The sequence below is a fragment of the Oryza glaberrima genome, chromosome 12, assembly GCF_000147395.1.
Source record: "Oryza glaberrima chromosome 12, OglaRS2, whole genome shotgun sequence".
Lineage (NCBI taxonomy): Eukaryota > Viridiplantae > Streptophyta > Magnoliopsida > Poales > Poaceae > Oryza > Oryza glaberrima.
Genome location: NC_068337.1, coordinates 24,807,453 through 24,831,550, shown reverse-complemented (window position 1 = coordinate 24,831,550; position 24,098 = coordinate 24,807,453). Strand labels below are relative to the sequence as shown.

The 24,098-nt window shown below is 45.1% G+C and overlaps 3 protein-coding genes across 3 annotated transcripts; 1 reads left to right on the top strand and 2 right to left on the bottom strand.

Annotated features, from left to right (window-relative positions):
* Window positions 1-41: 41 nt before the first annotated feature.
* On the bottom strand, window positions 42-3,676 carry LOC127757930 (mediator of RNA polymerase II transcription subunit 17). Its single transcript, XM_052283521.1, has 8 exons — window positions 3,373-3,676; window positions 3,082-3,280; window positions 2,872-2,985; window positions 2,623-2,708; window positions 2,158-2,536; window positions 1,498-1,959; window positions 1,101-1,421; window positions 42-458 (listed from the first exon to the last, which is right to left on the bottom strand). Exons 1-8 carry the CDS (start codon window positions 3,459-3,461, stop codon window positions 141-143), a joined length of 1,968 nt encoding a protein of 655 aa, XP_052139481.1. The 5' UTR covers window positions 3,462-3,676; the 3' UTR covers window positions 42-140.
* A 927-nt stretch (window positions 3,677-4,603) lies between these two features.
* On the bottom strand, window positions 4,604-7,945 carry LOC127757952 (uncharacterized). The gene has a single exon (XM_052283543.1). It carries the CDS (start codon window positions 7,757-7,759, stop codon window positions 5,249-5,251), a length of 2,511 nt encoding a protein of 836 aa, XP_052139503.1. The 5' UTR covers window positions 7,760-7,945; the 3' UTR covers window positions 4,604-5,248.
* A 12,546-nt stretch (window positions 7,946-20,491) lies between these two features.
* On the top strand, window positions 20,492-22,623 carry LOC127756455 (protein NRT1/ PTR FAMILY 2.11-like). The gene has a single exon (XM_052281786.1). It carries the CDS (start codon window positions 20,726-20,728, stop codon window positions 22,472-22,474), a length of 1,749 nt encoding a protein of 582 aa, XP_052137746.1. The 5' UTR covers window positions 20,492-20,725; the 3' UTR covers window positions 22,475-22,623.
* The last annotated feature ends 1,475 nt before the right edge of the window (window positions 22,624-24,098 follow it).

The window sequence follows — 24,098 nt, the reverse complement described above, 5'->3', positions numbered from 1 at the left end:
GGTTCGTTTGTTTACGGCCAGAAAGAAAAGACACAACAATATGAATGATAGCGGGCAACAGCCAACAGGATTCCATTCGCCTAAGCAAAGGACCAATCAACAAGGTAGTAAGTGATATTACATGGATATTCAGATAGATGTCAGTGGTGGGCGCCAGCGTTACACAAATTTATCAGGTCCATAAGGGTAGAGTACAATACTTCAAGAGAAACATAGCCCAAAAACCTACGCTTCTCAAACTCCTGACTATCTGCTGACATCTTCCCATCCTCCGTTGGGTGATCAATAGTAAGGTACCAAGAAATGCATCCACAGGTGTCGTCCGGGTCAACATTTGCCACCAGGCCAAGCGTTTCACCTTGCTCAAGATCAAAGTAAAGGCACAGGAAATCTCTAGTCACATTCATACCGAGAACCAATGCTTCTTCATGAAGCCAGTGGATTACTTGACTAGCAACCTGAACAGAAAAAACAGTGAGCACATCATTCTGACAAAATAGACTTAAAAAGCAATTGTTGTGACATGGGTAATATTCATGGGCAGCGCAGTATTACTTGGAAACAAATCCTTATGATGATCCACTTGGATTAAATTAAATAGCAATATCCATCAAGACAACCAAAGTTGAACAATGACAGGTCTATCAAAGCATAAACATCTTGCTCCCTTTCTCGCACTGTATTCAGTGCTTTCAGTTTTATATTACATGAATGGCCACTGCCTTCCAGACCTCTTATGTGGGACAATATTAACCTAAAAAAATGTGGAAGCATGGCAAGGCACTAGAATGTTTGTACTGGTGTCCTGTTCAACTCAACATGCATGCCACATTCATGTTGAACTGTTAAGCAAACTAATCCTGTAGGTCAATAGGCACAAATGAAGATTTCCTCAGGGAAAAAAACTAAGAAAAATGCATTGCCATTGTGCATTTCACATTCAAATGCAAGGAGTTTATGTTACACATTTGCAATGCAAGAAATAGTCTGGCTCATTGCATTATCAATGGACCATAATGAATTCCAATGGTAATAACTTTAATAATTTCATAAACATGATCTACCAAGAAATAATTTAAATAGTATCATCAGAAGTTTACCTGCTGCAGAAGCATTGTTGGGAGGTCCTCCAAGTCACAATTGTAGCTATTTACCAAATATCCATCGGAGGGCTTCCCAGTCAATGATCCAGCAATGCTTGGGGAGCCTTCACCCATTAGACTAATTTGGCTATCTTTCACGATCACCTTAGTATTGAACTGTGACCTGGATTTGTACTTAAGTTCATGGTTATCAGAAGGCTTTGCAATCCGATCTGCAGCAAGGATAGGCTGAGGAACTTTCAAGCATAGAGACCAGGAGGAAGTTCGAGAATGCCAAGTAGGAAGAGAACGCAAATGGAGATATGGAACCCTGCTGACCTGCAATACAGAAAGGAAATTTAAATAATGATCTACATGCAAATATGTAGCATCAACAAGCTTATAGGAGCTATACCACACTCTCAAGCTCCACGAGTACTTTGTTAGAAAATATCCTGTGAGCCACTGTCAAGCAGAAATGACCTAGCAGGCCATAATCATCACCTGCAACCTGAGCAGGACTTTGGTAGCGACCAATGTTAAGGGATTTCTCCCTGACCTTCCTAAGAATGTTCTCATGAAACAATTGTAGCAAGTAAATTTCCAGACTTCTGGGATTAGGAAACCCTGTCACGTCTTTTCTTAAAGGGTCCAGCTTCCCATTCATAGTGACCAACACAAGATTTGAGGCATCCTCTGAATTGGCATGGTCTTCATGGTCTACCATTTCTGAGTCACTACCATCTCCAGAATGAGCAAGCGAGAGGCACAATGAACATTCCTGACCAATAGCTAATTGGAGAAAATCTTCACGCATTCCAGTCACATTGATGCCTTGAGATTGGACAAATGTCTCACGGATCACCATATCAAATACCTACAAAGGCATACACTAAGCTAAGCCACAGAACGATATACATAAATAAATAATGATAAACCCGGGGAGGGAGGGGTGGTGGTGGTGCAAGATGTCATCACATGATATACAATAATTTTCCATGATGCTATAGTTAAAACTTAATTAAGAGCATTCTATACAGGAATTCTTAGCATGCCAAGCAAACACTTAGCTGACCTGTTCCTCAAATATTGACTTGTGGATGTTGCGAAGAATAGAATGTGCATGTTTGATGGATTTATTGACATCATCATTGTCTGTTTCAGAGGAAGTGATGCATGAGATGCCATCTTTCAGTTTATGACCGTAGTTTTCCACACCATTGGCACTGTCCCCTCGAAAATTAAGACTCAAGAAACGGCAAGATTTTTGAGGGACTTGTACGGACAAAGTGCCTGATGAGTCTTGGTCAATTGGAATCAATGATAATGATGACAGTCGAGGCATTGCTGCTGTGTCCAATTGAGAAGTGTCGATCAGATCAAACATGAAGCCCTCACTTCCTGGACCACTTCCACCAAACCGTTGCCGCTTCACTTTCCAGTTCTGCTGCAATCTGCCACCAATCCGCGAGTAATTCATGGTGCAAACTTGAGTGAAGTGGTATTGAAATAACAACTCAAGTTAAGCAACAAGACATGCCTGATTAATGAGCCATAGAACCTAGACTCTTTTTGGAACTGCTGCTCCATTGTTTTGGCAGATTGTTTGAAGTAGCGTGACAAATGCTGCGAGGACACAAATGAAGATCACAACAGGAAGCATGATAGATGCAAGGCGGAAGAGGAAAGTGGCAAGCGATTACAGAAACAAATTGAGTTTGTTTTAGGTTCCATTTTGTTCCTTAGCCGTGAATTGAAGTAATCAAACATAGGCAGTAGGGCGACATACCCGAACGCGCTGAAGCTTGGTGGCTGCAGAGACTGCGGTGTCAACTAAGGTTTCGGTTGGCAGCGATTTGGGCTTGAGCATCCCAGCGACTGCCACTGCATCATTGGCTTCGACCTGCATTATCAAGTAGGATTGTCTCCTCTGTCAGGAATACAAACAATCGCATGCAAATAGAATGGGGTTTGCAGTATTGTGTGTGGGAAAACTGACAGTGGAGATGAGGTCAATGACGACGGAGAGCTCCTGCTGCGCCTGCTGCAGGCTCTCCATCATGCCCTGCCACGGCCATGCCTGCTGCTGCTGTTGCTGGGCGGTGTCCTTCTTGGGCTTCTTGGCGTCCTTGTCGATGACCCAGGAGAAGTCGATGCGGCGGATGGCGGAGAGGCGCTGCTCCTCGCTGCTGGTGTCGCTGCGGAATCCGAATCTCAGTGAACGGAGAGAGGTGGGGGTTAGGGTTTCAGGGGAAGGGAAGAGGTTGGTTTGGTTTGGTTTGCTGCTTACGGCGGGTAGTGCTCGTTGCCGGCCTCGTCAATGGCGTGGAGGCGCTTGATGGGGAGCTTGTCGAGGTCCACCCGCACGGCTTCCTCCATGGCGAAGGCGAGGCAGCGGCGGCGGAGGGCTTAATTAGATCGGAGACAATTTTTTGAGTGAAGGAGGCACTGCCTTGGGGCTCACGAGTCCCGCTCAAGAGCGGAAGGGATCCCCCCGCGGGAAGCAGAAGCGGCGGCCGGCGGGGTGGGGGCGGCCGCCGGCGAGGTCGTCGGGCGGCGGAGTGAGGAGGAGCGAATTCTCGATCGAGTTTGGGTGCTGGACTTTGGAGTTTCTTCTCTGGAAGAGAGTATGATGGGCCTTTTTTGACTTTGGGCCGGCCTAACAAGTAAATGTTGCTGGGCTGGCCTGGACCAGTTCCAGACTTCCACTACTCCGAATGGGCCGGATTTCCTTTTTTTATTTTCCATTTCTCAAGGCCCCTCGGGAGCAGGAATTATCTCCTAGCAATGGTAAAACGAAGGCTTATATCAGAGAGCTTTTTCTTATCAATGCATACAAGACAACAAGGCCTGTTCTTCTGTTGTTCGTCCATGGATCACAAGTTTCAGGGAACAAAACTCTCTTTTGTGCCGGTGGCAATGATATTCCAAACTCAACCGCAAGTTGTGATCAATCTGCAACGTATCAGGGACGACGGATATTTCACAAAATAAGTAGTATTATGTCGATTCTTCAGTCCAGCTTCTGAATTCCAGGCCTTTTGAAGTTGAGCAAGCAAGTAAATTCAGATAATCTCTCTGCAAACCAACTATACAGTGTGACTGAATTTCTACTTGCGCGGATCGATGTGCCAGAGCATTGCCAATCACAGAAACAAGTTGCAGATGAGATTGTCATACTAGCTTACAATCAATGCCACCATCCGCTCAAAACTCACAGCAATCAATCACAACCTGAAGAAACAATGAGGACAAACCACTGTCCACCGGATCGAGTTGGCAAAACCTGGACGACCAAGGGGGTTCGGAGAATAAAACTCTGACCCCTATTCATGAAAAAGAAAAGCACCGCAAACAATTCGTATCATAATTCTTGCAGGTAACACCGTAACACCATAAGTTTGAGAGAAATGCGCCAAATACAACAAATTTGGCGATTTGTTTGTTTTCTCTTTTTCAAAGGTAGCATATAGATTTGCCTTGGATAATAGTATCAACAGATGCAGCGCTATAACCATATATACTCCATTTCTTCTCCATTCCCTTGCTTCATTGATTTATGACATACTCAGAAAGACTAAAATAAGCATCAATTTCACACTTCACAGGCCTGTTGTTCACAACTACTGAGCTGCTGTGTTATTGTATTGCTACTAATCAATACCAGCATCTCTTTAGAAAAATCATTAGCGATACACAGCTTACATTTTATTGGATATCACTGTCATTGTATCACATCCACTCCTCCCAGATCAACATATGCAATCATCATGCCTATGCCAGTTTTTTGCATGGTAAATTCTACTACTACCAGTGGCCCAGTGCCATGTGATGTCAACCCCAACAGCTTTGTATATTATTACCCCTTATTATAAACGCATCATACTCACTATTGGGGGGAAAACATGATTTTTCATGCTGCTGCGAGAGGCTAGAAGAAAGAAGTTGCAGTCTTAATATATCACACACGCAGCATGAGAGCAGTGACATAATAACGATTACGGAATACCATTCACAATAGTTTCAATCGTTGCTGCCGAAATCGTCAAAACATCTAATTTATCATTAGCTCGAGATTGGCAGCTATAATTGATGACAGCGACAAACAGCATAGACAATAAGACATCTAACTACGGATGGATTAGAATAATCCATGCGGTAGGGGGCTAATGAGGATTACTAGCAGTAGCAGAAGGCCCGGTGAGCATCTTGTCAACTTTTGCCAAAAGCCCCTGCATTTCCCCAAGAAGGTTTTCTGGCATTTGCTTTGATCCATCTGATGGAGTTGCCTTCTTGACAGATGAATGGCCAGCCAGGGATGAGATCATCCTCTCCAGGTTTTTCCTAATATCCGTAAGGGGAGGCTTTGAAGCTGGCGAAGGCACGCTCAACTTGATTGGAGGAAGATAATGAAGCCTTGGTGTAGCAAACGGGGGACCAAACATACCAAGAGTTTCTGCGCTGTTGTAAGCCGCCTCAGCTTCAGCACTTTTCCCAAACACAACACGAGCGCTATGGGTATCTTTTACGATGTCCGTCTCAGGCTCAATCACGAGACCAAACTTACCAAATGCAGAGAGCAATTCCTCTTTGGAGGGCAGAACAACACCCTTTGCAAAGTCCAAAAGAAGGGCTGCTGGGTTTCCAAAGTGCTCTGCAATTTTCTTCTTCTTTTTCTTAGGAGTAGAATAAGCTATATCAGGGAAAGCACTATTGGTAGCTTCACCAGAGGAATGGTTTACATTAGCTCCAGGAACCATCTTCTTCAGGCTAGGCTGATCGGCCCTCTGGCCCTCATCTTTGAGGGAATTGCTTGCTGCTGCTACATTAGTGCCATTGGCGACCTCCGCTTTCATAAGCATTTCCGGCACCATCGCTTCAAGGGAAGCATAAGATTCTTGGACCGTACGCACTTCGGCGCTTGCATGTTCTTTATTTCCATCTGTCAGCTGAGATAGGGATACGTCTTCACTTTTAGGAAGAGGTGCACTTTTGTCAGTCACATCTACAGCAGCATTCTGCCCATCTCTGTGTAGAGGAATATTAGCTTCAGACTTCACTGCTTCCACCGGAACACATCTGACAGGCACATCTACAACAATGCCTTGCACACCTGGATCTGATTGAATGTTGGTATGCAACTGTCTTGCTTCCAGCATACCTGCATCATTCTGTTTTGCAGGTTGGTCAGATAAATTCTTGCAAGCATTGGCTGGGGTCTTCAAAACAGATCCACCATTTGCTTTGTCCTGCTCCTGTCCTGGTTCTTTTGCTACCTTCGCTGAAGCTAATGTAGGGCTCTTAAAGTCTGGCTTGATCTTCTCAAGCTGCACACCAACTGCCATACCCCTTGCACCATTCTCACCAACTGCCATACCCCTTGCACCATTCTCTGGTTTCGTCGGGCTTCTTATGTCTTCTGCCCTCGCTTGCCTGATAGGAATAGCAGGGGTAATTGTTACACTAAAGCCTAGGGCAGCCGCAGGAGATTTCTTCCCCCTCTTCTCGGTCTTGGTCGAAGAACTCCCACCCTCATTTTGCCCCTGTTTTCTGGTCCTCTTCAAAGCACACTTGCCTGGTTTCAGAGCAGCACGTGAATTTACAAAAGAATCAGATGTCTCCACAGCAGCATTTGTAAAAGCATTCTCCGTAGAACACTCGTGTGCTATAAAGGACTTGTAGTCAGCATCCTCGACCAACAATGAACTTGTATACAAAGAAAGGAAGGCATGGACGGCCTTCATTGACCGTATCCTATGGAAGACGTCCAGCCCAGTCCTGCGCACAAAAAGCAAGACCTCTTGTGGAGAAACATTCTCCTGCAATGGCTTTGGCAATACCTTGTATTCATCATCTTCAGCGGCAGCGGGTGGCGATGGCTTTGGCGAATCAGACGCCTTCTGGACAAGGGCAATCCCGCCCAAGTTGGTGTAGGGCGGCGACAGATATTTGCTCTTCTTGCGCTCGCGCTTGTTGGACTTGGAGATGGTGGTAGCGCTGTCCTGGTGGTGTGGCGTAGCCTTGTCATCGTCATTGTCCATGAGCTCGGCGACGCTGCGCTTCTTTTGGGTGGGTGTCTCCTGCGGCACCTCGAATGGCCTGGTGTCCTGGTCCTGGGCATCCCAGGCGGCGGGCACATCGAGGTCAATCTTGTCGACCAGTTCGGCGACGGGGCGGCGCGGGTAGTGGCCCGGGCCAGCGGGACCCCATCCGTTGGCGAGGGCGGCGACCCAGGCCTTGAGCCTGGGGAGGTCGAGCAGGCCGACGGAGGAGGTGTCGAGAGCGGCGTGGCGGAGGGAGGCGAGGAAGTCGGGGGGCGGCAGGTTGTGGAGGGTGGCGCGGAGGGGCGGGGACGGTGCGTCGGGGGCGGGGGCGGGGGCGGAGGCGCAGGGGCAGGTGAGGTGGGCGTGGAGGAGCGCGGCGGCCTGAGCCTGGGCGTGTTGGACGGCGGCGACGAAGGCGCGGGTGGTGGTGGCGCGGGCCATGAGGTCGGCGTCGGGGTGGGCGAAGGGCCTGAGGTCGGAGGCGCGGCGAGGGGCGTGGTCGGGGTCGGGGTCGGCGAGGTAGGAGACGAGGCCGTCGGGGAGGAGGTGGGCGGGCCACCAGGGTCGGCGCTTGGACTTGGCCCAGACGAGGTCCCCGGCGGCTAGGGTTTGGGGGGTTAGGGTTTCCGCCATGGCGCGGAGGAGCGGAGAGGAGATCAGGGATCGCGGGTGGGAAGGAATGGGAGTAGACTCCGTTTGTTTGTCGTGGAATGGAAATGGAACGGAAGGCGGCGGGGCGGCGAGCGGCGCGGCGGGCGGCGGGCGGCGGCGGGATCACCTACCGCTCGGAGCGGTGCGGCGGTGGCAACTGACACTGACTCACACTCACACTCGTCTCTCTCTCATCTCAATCAACCGCCGCTTACTAGGCTTTGTGGTTGGGCCAAATTCTAATCACGGCCCAAAAGTTCCTGTACACTCACTCGACTTGACTGGATTTCCTTACTAGGCTTTTCTTTTCTTTTTCTTGACAGGCCTCTGTTCCAGTAGAGCTTGGGCTTCTCCTACGATTGTCATATGGGCCGTTGGAGTTTGGGCTTCTCCAATGCAATCCAACGGCCTCTTCTCCCTCTTATCTCTGCAACTTTAAAACACAGAGTCATCTTTCTTTCATATGTTTTATTCTCAATCATCATTTCAGTACATTTCTATTTATATAGCCCTGCCTCGTTACGAACATTACAAATTACATTATAGTATGTTCTTATTTGTATGCAAATTAGGGCCATATTACTGGTACTATAATAATATAAGAAAGCAAAGAGAAAGAAAGAGAGACAAGTGTTGTTTGGTTCACTTGAGTTGGGCTGCACACCATGCCATATATACGTGGATTAGTAGCACTCACCAAATTCAATCATTTGCAGCATCCATACATGTAAGCTTACAATACAATATTTATTTGACCGAGCACGTACGCAAATGCACTCTTTGACAAATTAAGCAAGATCCGAGTGATCGACCATGTTTTCCGGAGGACTTAACTGAAGTAGATAGATATTCAGATACTCCATCTAACTACTACTAGATGATACTATATGCGTACGTCAGTCAGTCAATGGGACGATCGACTAGATTAAATTATTACTTTCACCATCCTAATTAATCCTATCTTACTATAAAATTATCCCCCACTAACTCCTTAAATTTAACATGCAAAGATGTCACATCATCATCCACTAACAATCATCACATTTAAATATCATGCAAACATGCTATATCTTTATAGTTTTTACAATTTAAGAGATTTCAAATACAAACATGTTAAATTATCATCCAACATAATTTACATAATGTTTCAATGTATATCTTTATTATGTTTTATGATATCCTATATAGTTTTATAGTTCATCCTCATTTAGTTAGTGCTTAAATGATTAATCTATGGTCCAAATTATCTTTCTCATTTTTTCATCTAATTAAGTCATATCACATCAATTATTTTTAGCCTTTAGATGATTAATCTACTTTCCAAACCATCTCCTTATTTTTCTTCTTCCAAAAAGTCATACCACCTTACTTTTTACATTTGAATCACCATTGTACATACTATTTAAATTTAAATTATCATAAACCACATTAACTTATTTAATCTGATGTTATCTAGCTATCCTACAGGTTATTTTTATTGTTTTCATACTAAATTTCCCGCAGCAATACGCGGGGTTTCACCTAGTTAATGAGATATGCATACCACAGTCGTTCAATTCAGTCATATTTTTACTATCAATCACTTATTAATCCATTCATTTTAAATTACTAATCGTTACGTTATATATTAGTTTAAATCAAACATTTTAATCTTTAACGTTAATTTCTATAAACTCATACAGTTTAACATCATAAAATTTATATTTTTATATACCATAGAAATAATTTCATAATATATGAATCACATGCTAAACAACACATATTTTTAAAATTGGCATATATGTAGTGCTACATAATATTTATAGTTTTCATAGAAATATTACTTGTCGCATGTACTTCTCGCAGGTTTTCGGGAGGAATCTAGAAATTAATGGTACCACTGTATGACAATAAATAAATAAATAAATAAATAATGCTATTGATAGGCCACTCGGCCAGATGTCAAAAACCTAACGCTACTCTTGATACATGTGGGAATATGTGTACATGCATAAAATATTTCACGCGAGCTTCAAATAATATTTTATCCTAAATAACTTATGTAGCACCCGTTCCGTCGTGGCGCCTAGTGGGAAAACTATCTCTTAAAAATCCTAAATGCAAAAATTGTTTCCTTGATTGTTGTCCAGTGTCCGTGCCATTCCAGATCTCAAATCCCAAATCCATCGTCGAATCCAAACCCTAATCTCAAATCTGTCCCAAATCAAATCCTCTCGAAAAGTCTACTTTGCCTCCCTCGAGTCTGTGGGCCGATCTCTTCTCCCCGGCCCATTTCCTCTCAGCCCATCTCTCCCTCCTCCTCCATCCTTGCCCGCACGTGCGAGGCACGTGCGCCGCTCGGGCGCTGAGCAAGAGAGAGAGCTCGCTCTCTCTTTCTCTTCTCCCTGCCTCTCTGCTCCCGTTACCGCTTCCCGCCGATGCCGCCCAAATCGCCGCGCCGTTGCTTCCCGCGCGCGTGCGCGCGCCGTGGTGGTCGACAGGCCAGTTGCCGCTACCGTCAGCGCCTGCCGCCCTGTAGCCGCGCCCTTCCAAACCGCCCCCGCCGTCATCGCCGTCGTCACGACCCGGCCCCGCCACCACCGCGCATGCTTCCAAGGGTTGGAGGCAGAGCTCCTCCTCCCACTGTCTCGTCGCCCTCTCTCTCCTTCCTTCTTTTCCCAAAGTGGCAAGAGGCAAGTCTCCTTTTCCTCTTTCCTTTCTTCTTTTTCTCCCCCGCCGGCGTCATCCTCCCTGTCACCGTTTTGGCCGCTAGCCGGAGCACTAGCTCGCTGGCTTGACCGCCCAATGTCGGTTCCTCCCTCCCAAACCAACATTGTCGCCCCTATAAATCCGAGCCCCTTTCCCCATTCCAAACTCCCTTGTTTTCGCCTTCCGCCTCCACCGCACCATCGTCGCTCCGCTCTGCTTGCACCTCCGCCATTCATTGCCAAAGCACCGGGAGAGCCGGCGCGTGCGAAGGACGCGTGAAGGGGACTCCGGGCGCTCGTCTTCTTCCTCTTCCCCGGCCCGAGGCCGGAGAGATCACTCCCGTGCCGTCGGCCTCTCATCACAGCGCCCCGCCTCGTCTCGGTAGGGTATCCCTCCGTTCTCCCTCCTCGCTCCATCTCTTCCCCTTAGCTTTGAGTAGCAGCTCGAGTAATACCCCAGTAGCTAGTTGGCGCCGCCCCAAGCCGCGCCGCCACTCGCAGTAAGCTCGCCGCCGTCGCCGCCCGCACTCGGTAGTAGCCGCCCGTCACCGGCCTTCCTCGGTGATGACCCGTCCAATCCGACGCTAAAAACGGATTCCCAGAGTCACGTAGATGCTCTAGCTCGCCCGAATCGATCTCCCGTCGCGCCGTCGCCGTTTCCCCCTTCTCTCGCCGCCGGTTGCCGCCGCCGCAACCCGCCACCGTCGAGCCTCCTCCGGCAAATCCGAGCCGTTGGCTCGTCTCCCTTCGTCCCGTGCAACCTCCCGGTGCGCTCGCCCATGCCTGCATCGCTGTAGATCGCCCCCGCCGCTCGCCGCCGCCGTCCGCCGTCTGCCGTCCGTTCCGGCCGACGTCGTCGTCTTCCTCTCGCCGGCCCACGTGGCTGCCACGAAGGCGCCACGTCGGCGCCACCTCGGCCGCGACCGGGTCAAGCTGACCCCGGTCCGCCGCTCCCCTCCGCCCCGCTCGCGCGCGCGGTCCACTGCGAGCCGTGAGGCTGCGCGTGGGCCCGCCGCATTCGCACCCACCGCGAGCCGCGCGCGTGCATCGCGCCCCGCTCCAAACCCTAGCGCCGCGTCGCGTGCTCCTCGCTCACGGTGAGCCGAGCCACCGACAAGCGGGTCCCACTCGGGACCACGCGAGGTGAGCCCGGTCCACCGACTCCCTCTCTCCTCCTCTCCCGCGTGCCTTTGGGCCGCCTTCTCGGGCCGGCCGGCCCATTAGCTCGGCCGAGTCGCGCCTCTTCACTCGAGCCGCGCCCTAGCCGCCCGAGGGAAGTCTGTTTCCCCTCCCTCTTTCGTTGCTAATTCAAAACGAGTTTAAATAAATCCTTTTCTTTTAGTCCAAAAATCCGATGATCTTAGAAATTCAATATCTTTTCAACCATACATCCGTTTGACTCCGTTCAACTTCCAAAATTCCTCAAATCTCGAGATCTATCTAATGGCATGCTTAGAGGTCAATAATAGGGCTTTAATTTCGCCGTTTGTTGAGTCGTCTCGTTCGCGTGTAGCTTCGGAGCCCGAAGACCTGGAGTGCGCGGATTTCGAGGATCAAGCTCAAGATCTCGAGCAAGGCAAGTCAACTTTGATCATCTTGCACCTATAATTTAAATCTAAGTATTTCTTTTCTGCAAATATTGCATGAATAGGAATAACACAAGTAAATCGGCCGCGGCTTGCGAGATAGCCTGCCGGCCCAACCCTAATTGCTGCAATTGCCCTCCTTGAATTATTGAACACTTAAACCTCCTTTGTCGACTGTTGTGCTTCGATGCACGGGCCTTCGGGCACGCGCATCGGGACACCTCCCCTCAAATTTAAAATATCCAATGATGGGTAAAACTTAGGATTTTACAAAAGACTTGGAAAAACCCGACACCTGGGTCGGTGCTTGCGAACTAAATGAATTTCCAAAATCGCGGATCGGGGAACGTACCGGGAGTACGGTTTCCCGCTCTTGCACTTAAGGACCGTTTTCCTTGGAATTTCATCCGAGAATAAGGCAAGTGCGACCACATGGGTGGAATGGGACGCCCCTGGCTGAGTAATTAGCTAATCGGGGGAGCAATGATGCCAAGAGATGTGGATTCAACGGGGTGGTGCCGGGGAGAACCCCCGGGCTTCCTGGCACAGTATGGTCTGGGACCTAACCTGATGTCGGTTTGGAACCCCTCTCGTTGGCATATGGTGAACCTGTGTCAGCTTTCGAAATGCCTTGTCATGAAAGCCTCAAGGTCTCCAGACATGGCCGTTCTGCACGGGCTGGGTGATCCGGGTTAGTAATGTCGTGTGGGTAAAGTGTACCCCCTCTGCAGAGGTTATTAAACTGTTCGAACAGCCGTGCCCACGGTCATGGGCGGATGTGAGGTGATTCCTAGCGTAGTTTTGTTTGACTACTGCTTGTGAAATTACTGTTGTGGAATGGGTTCGATGTTTGGAAAATCTGCGGCTGATGGGATCAGCTAGGCCCGGGTGGCCGTTTGAAAGCCGTTGGCCGGGTGCCAACCTTGAATCAATTCAAAGACTGATACATTGCACATACTCCGACCGGACGAGACGCACTGCCTCATCCGTGTCGTTTGAGAAGCACTCACTTAGTTGTTTCAAAAAGGAGTTTAAATAAAATCAATTGCAAAAACAACAGCCTTTCCTTGAAGCCTGCATTAAACACTTAATTCTCATGGCTTGCTGAGTACTCCTGTACTCACCCTTGCTCTATATAAATAATTCCCCCCTAGTTGCTGAAGAAGATGAAGTGGATCCCGCTGACGAGGAGTTCTTCTAGGAGCAAGTCGGCTACGATGAGTTTTAGGGTTTCGGTTTAGTTCCCAAGTCGCGCCTGTGATGATTGGTCCAAGTCATGCTTCCACTTTCCCTTTTGTAATGCAGTTGTGAGCTCGGGATCTGTCCGCAACCCAACATGACTGTACTCCTACTCTATAATAAAGAGACCTCTGTTGCTGTGATATTCTATCTTCCTGTGATACCAGCATTGTTTCCTGGGACTGGTATCGATTAACAGGTTAATTTGGAGCGTCACGGGCTAGTTCCGTTCAGGGCCCTTGCTCTATATAAATAATCCCCCCCAGTTGCTGAAGAAGATGAAGTGGATCCCGCTGACGAGGAGTTCTTCCAGGAGCAAGTCGGCTACGATGAGTTTTAGGGTTTCGGTCTAGTTTCCAAGTCGCGCCTGTGATGATTGGTCCAAGTCTTGGCTTCCGCTTTCCCTTTTGTAATGCAGTTGTGAGCTCGGGATCTGTCCGCAGCCCAACATGACTGTACTCCTACTCTGTAATAAAGAGACCTCTGTTGCTGTGATATTCTGTCTTCCTGTGATACCAGCACTGTTTCCTGGGATTGGTATCGATTAGCAGATTAATTTTGAGAGTCACGGGGTTAGTTCCGTTCGGGGCGTGACAACTTATCCAATCTATGATCCAATAACACTGTTATACTCATTGCAATTAAATGTTTGCAACAAGGTACTATAGTTAATTCTTTACATATATATTCTAATTAAAAAAATACATGTTTTTATCATTTAGGTCGGATGTTTCACACTTCAAACTGAAATCTTTCAACTGGTCTGTTACTATGTTGCACATTTTAATTTTGTTTTATAATATGTCTTTCTTAATGTTGCATATGAAATTATTTGGATGTTTTAATAAGTGCTTTTCCCATGTGTTACTAGTTCATTTGAAAACATTACATGGTAATTATATTTTAGTTAAAATATACATGTTTCAATTATTTGAGGTCGGATGTTTCACACTTCAAACTGAAATGTTTCAACTGGTCCACTACTGTGTTGCACATTTTAATTTTGTTTTCATAATATAAATTTTCTAACGTTGCAAATGATTTTCTTGGATGTTTTAATAAGAGTTTTCTCATGTTTTACCAGTTCATTTGCAAATATTACATAGTGTTGTTTGAATGTTTCAGCAGATATTTTGTGATGTTCTTGATCTTTCACGCTTTATATAAAAATATTTTAACTACAATTATAATGATATACTATTTTTCTCCAGAACATAATCATACGAGGTCTTATTGTAATCATTTAATTGCAACAAACAAACGATGGAATCGATCACATAACAAATAAGTAGTTTACAAGAAAATAGATTGATACAAATAACCGTAATAATCAAGAGGTCCATATATGATATATGGTCCATACCAAGTAAATATATCACACGACTATATATATCCCTAGCAGCCACGAACACACTTCAACTAGGTTATTGGGATCAAGATACCTAATGTGTTGGGCTTTTTTTTCCAAACAATTATAGAATCAGTTCGTAGGATCAAAGATACTAATTTTATCAAGTATATGATTTATGTAAAATTTGCAATATTGTAAAGTTTGAAGATGATAATATTAGTTTGGTAGGGATCGAGCTAATAACCTTGAGTCCAACTGCGAGCTACTAAGGAGTACTCCCTCCGGTTCTATAATAATTGACGTTTTAGACAAGGTTAAGATCAAACTTTAATAACTTTAACCATCAATAACTTAAAAAATATTTAGTTTGAAGAAACTAAAACAACATATATAGATTTATCTTTTAAAACACTATAATAAAAGTAAACATGTATTTATTTATTATGTATATTATAATAGAAAAATAAGGTCAAAGATATATTTTGTAGACCATGTCATTGTCTAAAACGTCAATTAAAATGAAACAGGGAGTACTTATTAATCGTGACGAATATTTGCATGTAACAGTAACAACCAATTAAGACAGATTAATTAGTAGGACTACTGTACATGGTGTATACAATTTATTAATGTTGTTCTAGGATGGATCATTTGCATGAATGGCAGCAAATAATGAATTAATCCCCTAGCTAGTAGCTAGCTAGCTGCCTACTCCATGTATAGTCTTTTATACGGAGTAACAAATTAAGATGACCCCTAATATAATTTTTCCGTTAAAAATAACCATCTTTTATATGAAAAACTTGACATAGGTCCCAACACAAGCTATATCTACTTAACTGTCAAGTACTGTTCATCAGCCAATATATCATTGCATTTAATTATATATATTCGTGATGTGTGTGTACCTTTAATTTGACGAACGTATATATGTTGCTTTCTAGTTGATCTCCTCGCCATTAGTTATGATTATTGAGATATTTTAAAACTGCCTTTACTTTACTGATAACAGAGTTAATATATAGTTTCCACCATTTTTCCAAATAAGCAGATACTCGTCAGTAATGATGTTTTGATGATTGATAGATAAAGAGAGCAAAAGGCTAGCTACATCCAATTCGCTAGCTAGCTAGAGTATATACACGCGTACCGCATTTATATGGATCTGCAATTAATTCTACATGGAGATGGGATGTAAATGAGTGCTTGATCAGTTACGTTACCAAAACGATCTTTTGCTACCATTTGGCGAATTAAATTAAATGGAGCAGATCTAATTTGAGAATGTATATATGAATGGTCGAGGGACATGCATGCATATCATTGTCTAAAATAAAGATGGAGGTAGAAGCGGTCTATCTCGGCACCCTCTGCCTCTGGTGGACAAGGACGATTTGAATTGATCGATCGATTAATTATTGAACTTTTGTCATGACTCGAGACGGCGACGGAAATATTGATCTGCAGGTACGGTATATGTATATATCTCGTCTCAGAAAATTAATTAACTAATTAACCGCGTATCTATATCTCATTCGATAGAGATATATATATCGCGCGCAAAAGTACATGCAATTTGTCAGTCTTGAGTTTACACTTGACTACACACGTATACGTGCAAGCGGTAAATGGACGTTGCTCTCAGTTAGTGTATGTGGCAACGTGACGGCCGGTAATCTAGCTAGCTGCTTTCTTACTAGTACTAGTACTACTACTTTAGCTACAACTTTCACAAGATAGCTAATAAGATAGATAGATTCTTCTCACTTGCTCTTGTGAAAGGGAGAAACTGAAGGCATCGAGCATGTACATACGTTCAGATTGATCCATACAAATACAAGTACAGCTAGCATGCATGTATACATATGTACAGATCGATCAATATAATATAATTAATGCGTATATATATGCATGGCGATCGATCGAGACTGCAGACAGGCCGGCGTGCCTGCCGATATCCAGCTTACGACTCAATGGCCAGCAGTGACTATAGAGACGATGGTCAGGAGAGAGTGACTGTGGCAGTGGTGCACGTAAGCATGCGGACAAGTCCTGTCGATCGAGTCAAAGCTAGATCAATCTCATGAAAATGCCAACATGCATGCATGTTCAACCGCCGTATCAACCCATAGGGAAAAATGTTTCTATCTCCCGCGACGTCGTATCATGCATGCATCTTAATAATATTAGATAAATATTTAAGAAATATCAAGATTAATATGTGATATATTTTTTTCTCAACAAACATACGCAATAGCTATAACTTACAGAAATCGAATTTAAGCTTCGTATGTTTATAGAATAATATATCTCATATTAATTTATATATTTTTTATATAAAGATATGATACGTAAAATACCAAGAGATGTGTTGTATCGATCGTGCATATTGATCGACGACGACGACTGTGATGTGCACTAGCTCTAGTGTGTACTGTACATCATGTCGATCGATCGATCAATCGGTAGTCTATATATATCGATCCGGACCATCATCCTCCTGTCCACTGCCACGCGCGCTAGCTACTTGTACGTGCCTGCCTTCCCACTAGCTACTTGTTGAGTATATATCCATCGATGCATGTACGATACGAGAAAATTAAAAGCTACTCTAGGTTTGTTGTTATCCTGCAGTACGTTTATTGGGGATCGATCGATCGACAGGCCGCCGCGCTTACACACATATATACTCCCTCCGTTTCAAAATGTTTGACAGCATTGACTTTTTAGCACATGTTTGACCGTTCGTCTTATTAAAAAAATTTGTGAAATATGTAAAACTATATGTGTACATGAAAGTATATTTAACAATGAATCAAATGATATGAAAAGAATAAATAATTACTTAAATTTTTTGAATAAGACGAATGGTCAAACACGTACTTAAAAAGCAAACGGTGTCAAATATTTTCAAAGGGAGGGAGTATACTCCATCGATCGATCGGTGGCTTGGATATATAGGATGGATGCATCATCCATCGATCATGCATGCGCACCTGGGCTAGCTGCATCCAGAAGCTACTCATCGCTTTCATCCTGCGGGATTCCTGCCCAAGAGTAGCTAGGACTCAACTCATATATAATTTGTTCAATTTTTAAATTACATAATATGATGCTAATAGTGATGTTTGAGTCCGTTCCAACGCCATAATTAAACTCACATGTAGGATCATAAGGTCCCCACACGTGAATACTTTTGCTTTGGATATGACATCATATACCTAATCAACTAACTATACTATAAACTTATAACGTTTGCTTTTGCTTTATCACTTATAATATTTATTTCTCTCAAAAAAATATAATATTTGTTTTGCAACATACATGGCCTTTAGCTAGTATAGGATGAAGGAGACAAACCAAGGACGCCCCATATCGATCTCTCTAACTCGGTGGTACGTGTCACACTACACAAACCATTTTTCTACACACACCCATTTATATTTACAAACAAAACGTATAATGACATGACAATTATAATAAACTTTACAGGCAAGACTCTTAATATATCTGCATTAAAAATAACTTATTTTCCTAGGTGGGCTTCATTCTTCTTTATTCAAGATAGTCCATGTATCACAAACCCACACAAACCTCGAAAAAATGTTAAGTCATATTGGAGGACATGTGGCTGCTTCATGGGCAATGAGGAATGGGGACCTTGGTTCCCAGGTCATCAACATTAAATTTTCTGAAAATATCAAGTGTTCTTCTGTTGTAATCAAATAAGTATATATCTTCTGTTCTTTTAAGTATATATATATATATATATATATATATATATATATATATATATATATATATATATATATATATATATATAAAGTTGATAAATGGCTATAGCGATTGAGATGTATCTTTCCATTTTATTGACTAACTTTTATATCACGCATGATATAAATTACTACTCAATCAAGAGTTCCGTAGAATTCACCTCAAATTTTGTTTGTAATTGGCAAATATAAAGAGGAAGAAGTACTGTAGCAGTATATAATTAAGTTAGGAAGGAGAGGACTCATCGGATCGATCGATGACCATCGAGTCGCGTCGATGGATGGATCAGCTAGCGTCAGACTTAATTCGGCCGCCGCATATATATGCATGCGACAAACTTAATAGCTACTCCATCCGTTTCAAAATGTTTAACACCGTTGACTTTTTAGTACGGGTTTGACCATTCATCTTATTTAAAAAATTTAAGTAATTATTTATTCTTTTCATATCATTTGATTTATTGTTAAATATACTTTCGTGTACACATATAGTTTTACATATTTCACAAAATTTTTTGAAAAAGATAAACGATCAAACATATACTAAAAAGTTAATGGTGTCAAACATTTTGAAACGGATGAGAGTGCTATCCAGTTGCACTGTATACTCCATATATAGTGGCAGTGCTAGCAAAGTCAAACTAATTTAATTAATTATTAAGAAGCACTCGTATGTATATATACGTACAGTTGCCGCGCTCGCTGCAGCAAGTTGATGATATCGACTAGCTAAGCTACCCAGTTAGCAGCCGGCAGGACCGATATATCCGCAGGCGGCTAAAGACTGGAGTAATTAGCAAGCCAGTTTGAGTAGTAACTAGAGTAACTAATAAACACATGTGCAGAAACTGAGATTTTGTAATGAGTAGAAGTATGTATCTAGCTTCACGAGCAAGCTAATTTAATTAAGTTAGCGTCCATTTTTTTTTTAAAAAAAAAAAGAAATCGTAGCTAGAGAAGGACCGGCCGGGAAAACAAAATCAGCTGATTAATTGACAGTATATACAGTATAGCTACTGTAGTAAATTGCTTTGCATTGACGTTGAAATCTGAAAGCAGAATAATCTGCAGTCCATCGGTACTCTCTAGCTAGTCTGTACGTAGTAATATCTCTCTCTGTCTACTACTAGTACTGCAACTTGTTTTGACTGTCATTGCTGGAGTATACTATATATGATTGATAATAGGAGTAGTAATTAATAAATAATGTACACTTGCCGCCGGAATACATCCATCCCTACGTACTATTCACCAGCTGCGGTCATCTTGACTCCACACTTGATCAGTAGCACTCATACTCAAACTAACCACCATTTGCTAGTACTTCCTTTGTTTCACAATGTAAGTCATTTTAATATTTTCCACATTTATATTGATGTTAACGAATCTAGACATATACATCTATCTAGATTTATTAACATCAATATAAATATGGGAAATGTTAGAATGACTTACATTGTAAAACGGAGGAAGTACCAATTAAGCCTTCTTTTCCTTTGGTCAAATAAAGTTAACTGAAAATGACGTTGTACACATACACATCCATATACAGTTTCCGGCCAAAAAATTACTAACACCGTTTTGACTAATCTATGTGTATATCCTGATACTGGCCGACATCAACTTAATTACATCATATCGACCCCCCTGCCCAAACTATCGGACGAACTAAGCTAGAGTGTAGCAAAATCACACGGTACAGCTACCATATATTAGCTTGATCCACAAGCTCCCCAAATTCCCATTAATTAATTAACCTGCAGCCTCAATTATTTGGTCTCTGACTCGTGCTTAAGTATACACTATCATCCGCAGGAAGACAGATTTACAGGTGGATGGATGATTTGTGATGATTATTCGTGATTTGCGATAAATGGTCCCTGGTAATTAATTATTTGAGAGTACAGACGAAGGAATGAATTAAAATTTAAATGCTTTAGAAATTAATTATCCAAAAAAAGTAGTATTTGTAAGAAACTCATGCATGAAAAGTCTTTTTAAAAGAAAAATGGCACCATTATTTAAGTACTTTTGCAGTGAGCATATGGTACTTAATTGAGCACTGTGCATGTGGAAGGAAGGCAATCTCACAACAATTCAATTACACTCTGTTCATGCAGTTCAGTCGACGTTATACATGCCCTTGAATCGAATCAATATCTTTGTGTCTGTCTGTCTCTTGCTGGACTCTGCTTCTGCTAAGCTTATTTATAGGCCTCCACTCACTCATCTCTCCTTGCACTCCTCCCTGCATGCAAGCTCCTCTATCTAGCTAGCTACTCTACTCTACTCGATCAAGATCAAGATCTATCATGGACGCAGCAGCAGCCATGGAGAAGCAGCAGCAGCCGGGCGAGAAGAAGATCACCGGCGGCGAGGAGGAGGAGGAGGTGATCAGCAGCGTCCGGTACCGAGGATGGAAGTCGATGCCATACGTGATAGGGAACGAGACGTTCGAGAAGCTGGGCACCATCGGAACCACCGCCAACCTGCTGGTGTACCTCACCACCGTCTACCACCTCCCCAGCGTCCACGCCGCCACCCTCCTCAACTTCTTCTCCGGCACCACCAACCTCGCCCCCCTCCTCGGCGCCTTCCTCTCCGACACCTTCCTCGGCCGCTACACCACCATCGCCGCCGCCTCCCTCGCCTCCTGCCTCGGCATGCTTCTCCTCACCCTCACCGCCGCCATCCCATCTCTCCACCCCCCACCCTGTACGTCACCGTCCACGTGCCAGGGCCCCACGCACGGCCAGCTCGCCGCGCTCCTCGCCGCCTTCGCCTTCCTCGTCGTCGGCGCCGGCGGCATCCGCCCCTGCAACCTCGCCTTCGGCGCCGACCAGTTCGACCCGCGCACCGACTCCGGCCGCCGCGGCATTGCCAGCTTCTTCAACTGGTACTACTTCACCTTCACAGTCGCCATGATGCTCTCCGCCACCCTCATCATCTACCTCCAGAGCAACGTCAGCTGGGCGATCGGACTCGCCGTCCCCGCCGCCCTCATGGCCATCTCCTGCGCCCTCTTCTTCATGGGCACCCGCCTCTACGTCCGCGTCCGCCCCGAGGGCAGCCCCTTCACCAGCTTCGCCCGGGTCATCGTCGCCGCCGTCCGCAAGCGCCGCGTCCCCGCACCGGCCTCCGCCGACGACCTGTTCGACCCGCCGCACCAGAGCAAGCTGGTGGCCAAGATCGCGTACACGGACCAGTTCCGGTGCCTGGACAAGGCCGCCGTGGTGACGCCGGAGTCGAGATCGAGCCCGTGGCGGCTGTGCACGGTGCAGCAGGTGGAGGAGGTGAAGTGCCTGGCGCGGATCATCCCGGTGTGGTCGGCGGGGATCGTGTACTTCATCGTGGTAACGCAGCTGGGCACGTTCGTGGTGCTCCAGGCGCTGCAGATGGACCGGCGGCTGACGAGGTGGTGGGCGTTCGAGGTGCCGGCGGGGTCGATGGTGGTGTTCAACATGATGGCGATGACGGTGTGGATCCCGGTGTACGACCGGGTGGTGGTGCCGGCGCTGCGGCGGGTGACGGGGAAGGAGGGCGGGATCAGCCAGCTGCAGCGCATCGGGGTGGGGCTGGTGCTGTCGGTGGCGACGATGGTGGTGGCGGCGGCGGTGGAGCAGCGGCGGCGCCGGCTGGGCGCGGTGGGAGTGAAGATGTCGTTCCTGTGGCTGGTGCCGCAGCAGGTGGCGGCGGGGATGTCGGAGGCGTTCGCGGCGATCGGGCAGACGGAGCTGTACTACAGGCAGTTCCCGGAGAACATGAGGAGCGTGGCGGGGGCGCTCTTCTTCCTGGCGTTCGCGCTGGCCAACTACGCGAGCGGCTTCATGGTGGCGGCGGTGCACCGGACCACGGGGTGGCTGGCGCAGGATCTGAACCACGCCCGCCTCGACCTTTTCTACCTAACCGTCGCGGCCATCGCGGCGGCCAACGTCTGCTACTTCCTCCTCTGCGCCCGCTGGTACAGGTTCAAGAACACCACCATCGCCGACCACGTCGAGCTGCCGGATTATCATCATCATCAGCCCGGAACCGCCAACACCATAGGCTCCAAGGTTTAATTAATTTTATTATCACAATCGATCACTCTACTGTAGATGGTAGATAGATTTAGAGGTACGTCATCGATCGATGCATCACCATACACAGTAGGAGTATAATATCTGTATGTATCAGACGCAAAAACACTATAATCTCTTCTTCCTCCTCACTCTCACGCGTTCCACGGCAAGCCAATAGCCCAATACTACGTACAATCGCCTTCCTATTTTATGTTAACAAGAAAAATGTTACTAACTCACTTTATAGGAAAAAACCGGAAAATAATTCTAAAGCGAGGAGAACCATAAAAACAACTATATGGAGAGAAAAACAGAGAAAAAAAAACTCTGATGGCATCAAGTCCACCACTACTGCAAGCAGATATTTCCAATGGCTTTTCGTAGACCTACCACAAACGCCAACAGCCAATCTATCTATCTATTATATTATTAAAGGAATAGAAAAAAGAGCCTCCACGTTCGCTCTCATGGCCTAGAAATTCTCACATTAATCGGAGAAAAAGAAAAGGCAGAGTCTATATAGAAATACAATTTAAAAATAACGAAAATTCGGAATTAAAAAAATAAGGAATATTAGAAGAGGAGACTAGAGTAGTTATTACACATTAGTAGTTTCGTAAAGTTATTGCAAAATTTAAAATTATGTTGTCATTGTAATATATTTTAATAATATAATGAGAAAACATATATGCTATTATATGAGAGAAAATATAATGATGCTAGCCGCGCAATCTGCGCACGCCACCATGCTAGTTATATTTGGATATCACAATTTTTTACAAGCGTGCACCTTAACCACGCGTATAAAAAATGATTTTTCATACGACCTCCTTAATAAGGCGAAAAAATCGATTTTTTTCAAGCATGTACGTAAAGACTTAAAACAATTGACTACACAAGATATTTGAGAGTCCCATTGGTCGGTCTAATAAGCTAAAAAAAACTAAAATTCAAATTTTTAACTTGATTTTAAGATATTTTCAACGTAATTTCTTTTTAGCACTGACTTTTAAGTCACTACCAATAAATATACAAAAGTTTTACCTACAAATTAAATTTTATTCCCTATTAAATGTTTTGGTTTATTAGAAAATATGGGCACCGATGAGACACTGAAAGAAATGGTAAAAGAAAAAAGTGTTTTGGCCTCGATCCTCATTTGCAAAATACAATGATGAAGTCATCGTCGTTGCCACGACAATCTAGTGTCGTGGTTGGATCCCCCAAGCCCTGTCGGGACTGGCGGAACTGCCAGGTCATCATCGTTTCGCCGGTCCCAACGACCGTGGTAGATTGAACTGCTTCCTAGGCCCACGACCATTAATTCGCCGCCTCCCAAGCATGTCGCCACCATCGATTCGCGGCACTTGGCGACCGCCGATGTAGTATCCATCAGGCTCTGCTGCGCCTGTCATCGATCCACCACTTCCCAAGCCGGCCTCCATCGATCTATCGCACCTGGCCTCCGAGGACGTTGGATGCGCCACTCCCAGGTCCCATGGACGCCTCCTCTTCATATCACCAACCGATCCGTAGGTTAGAGAGAGGAGAGGGGAGAGGTGGTTGCTCCTATCGTTGAGATTGACATTTGAGACGGATGGGGGGGAGCTAGTGAGGAGAGGAG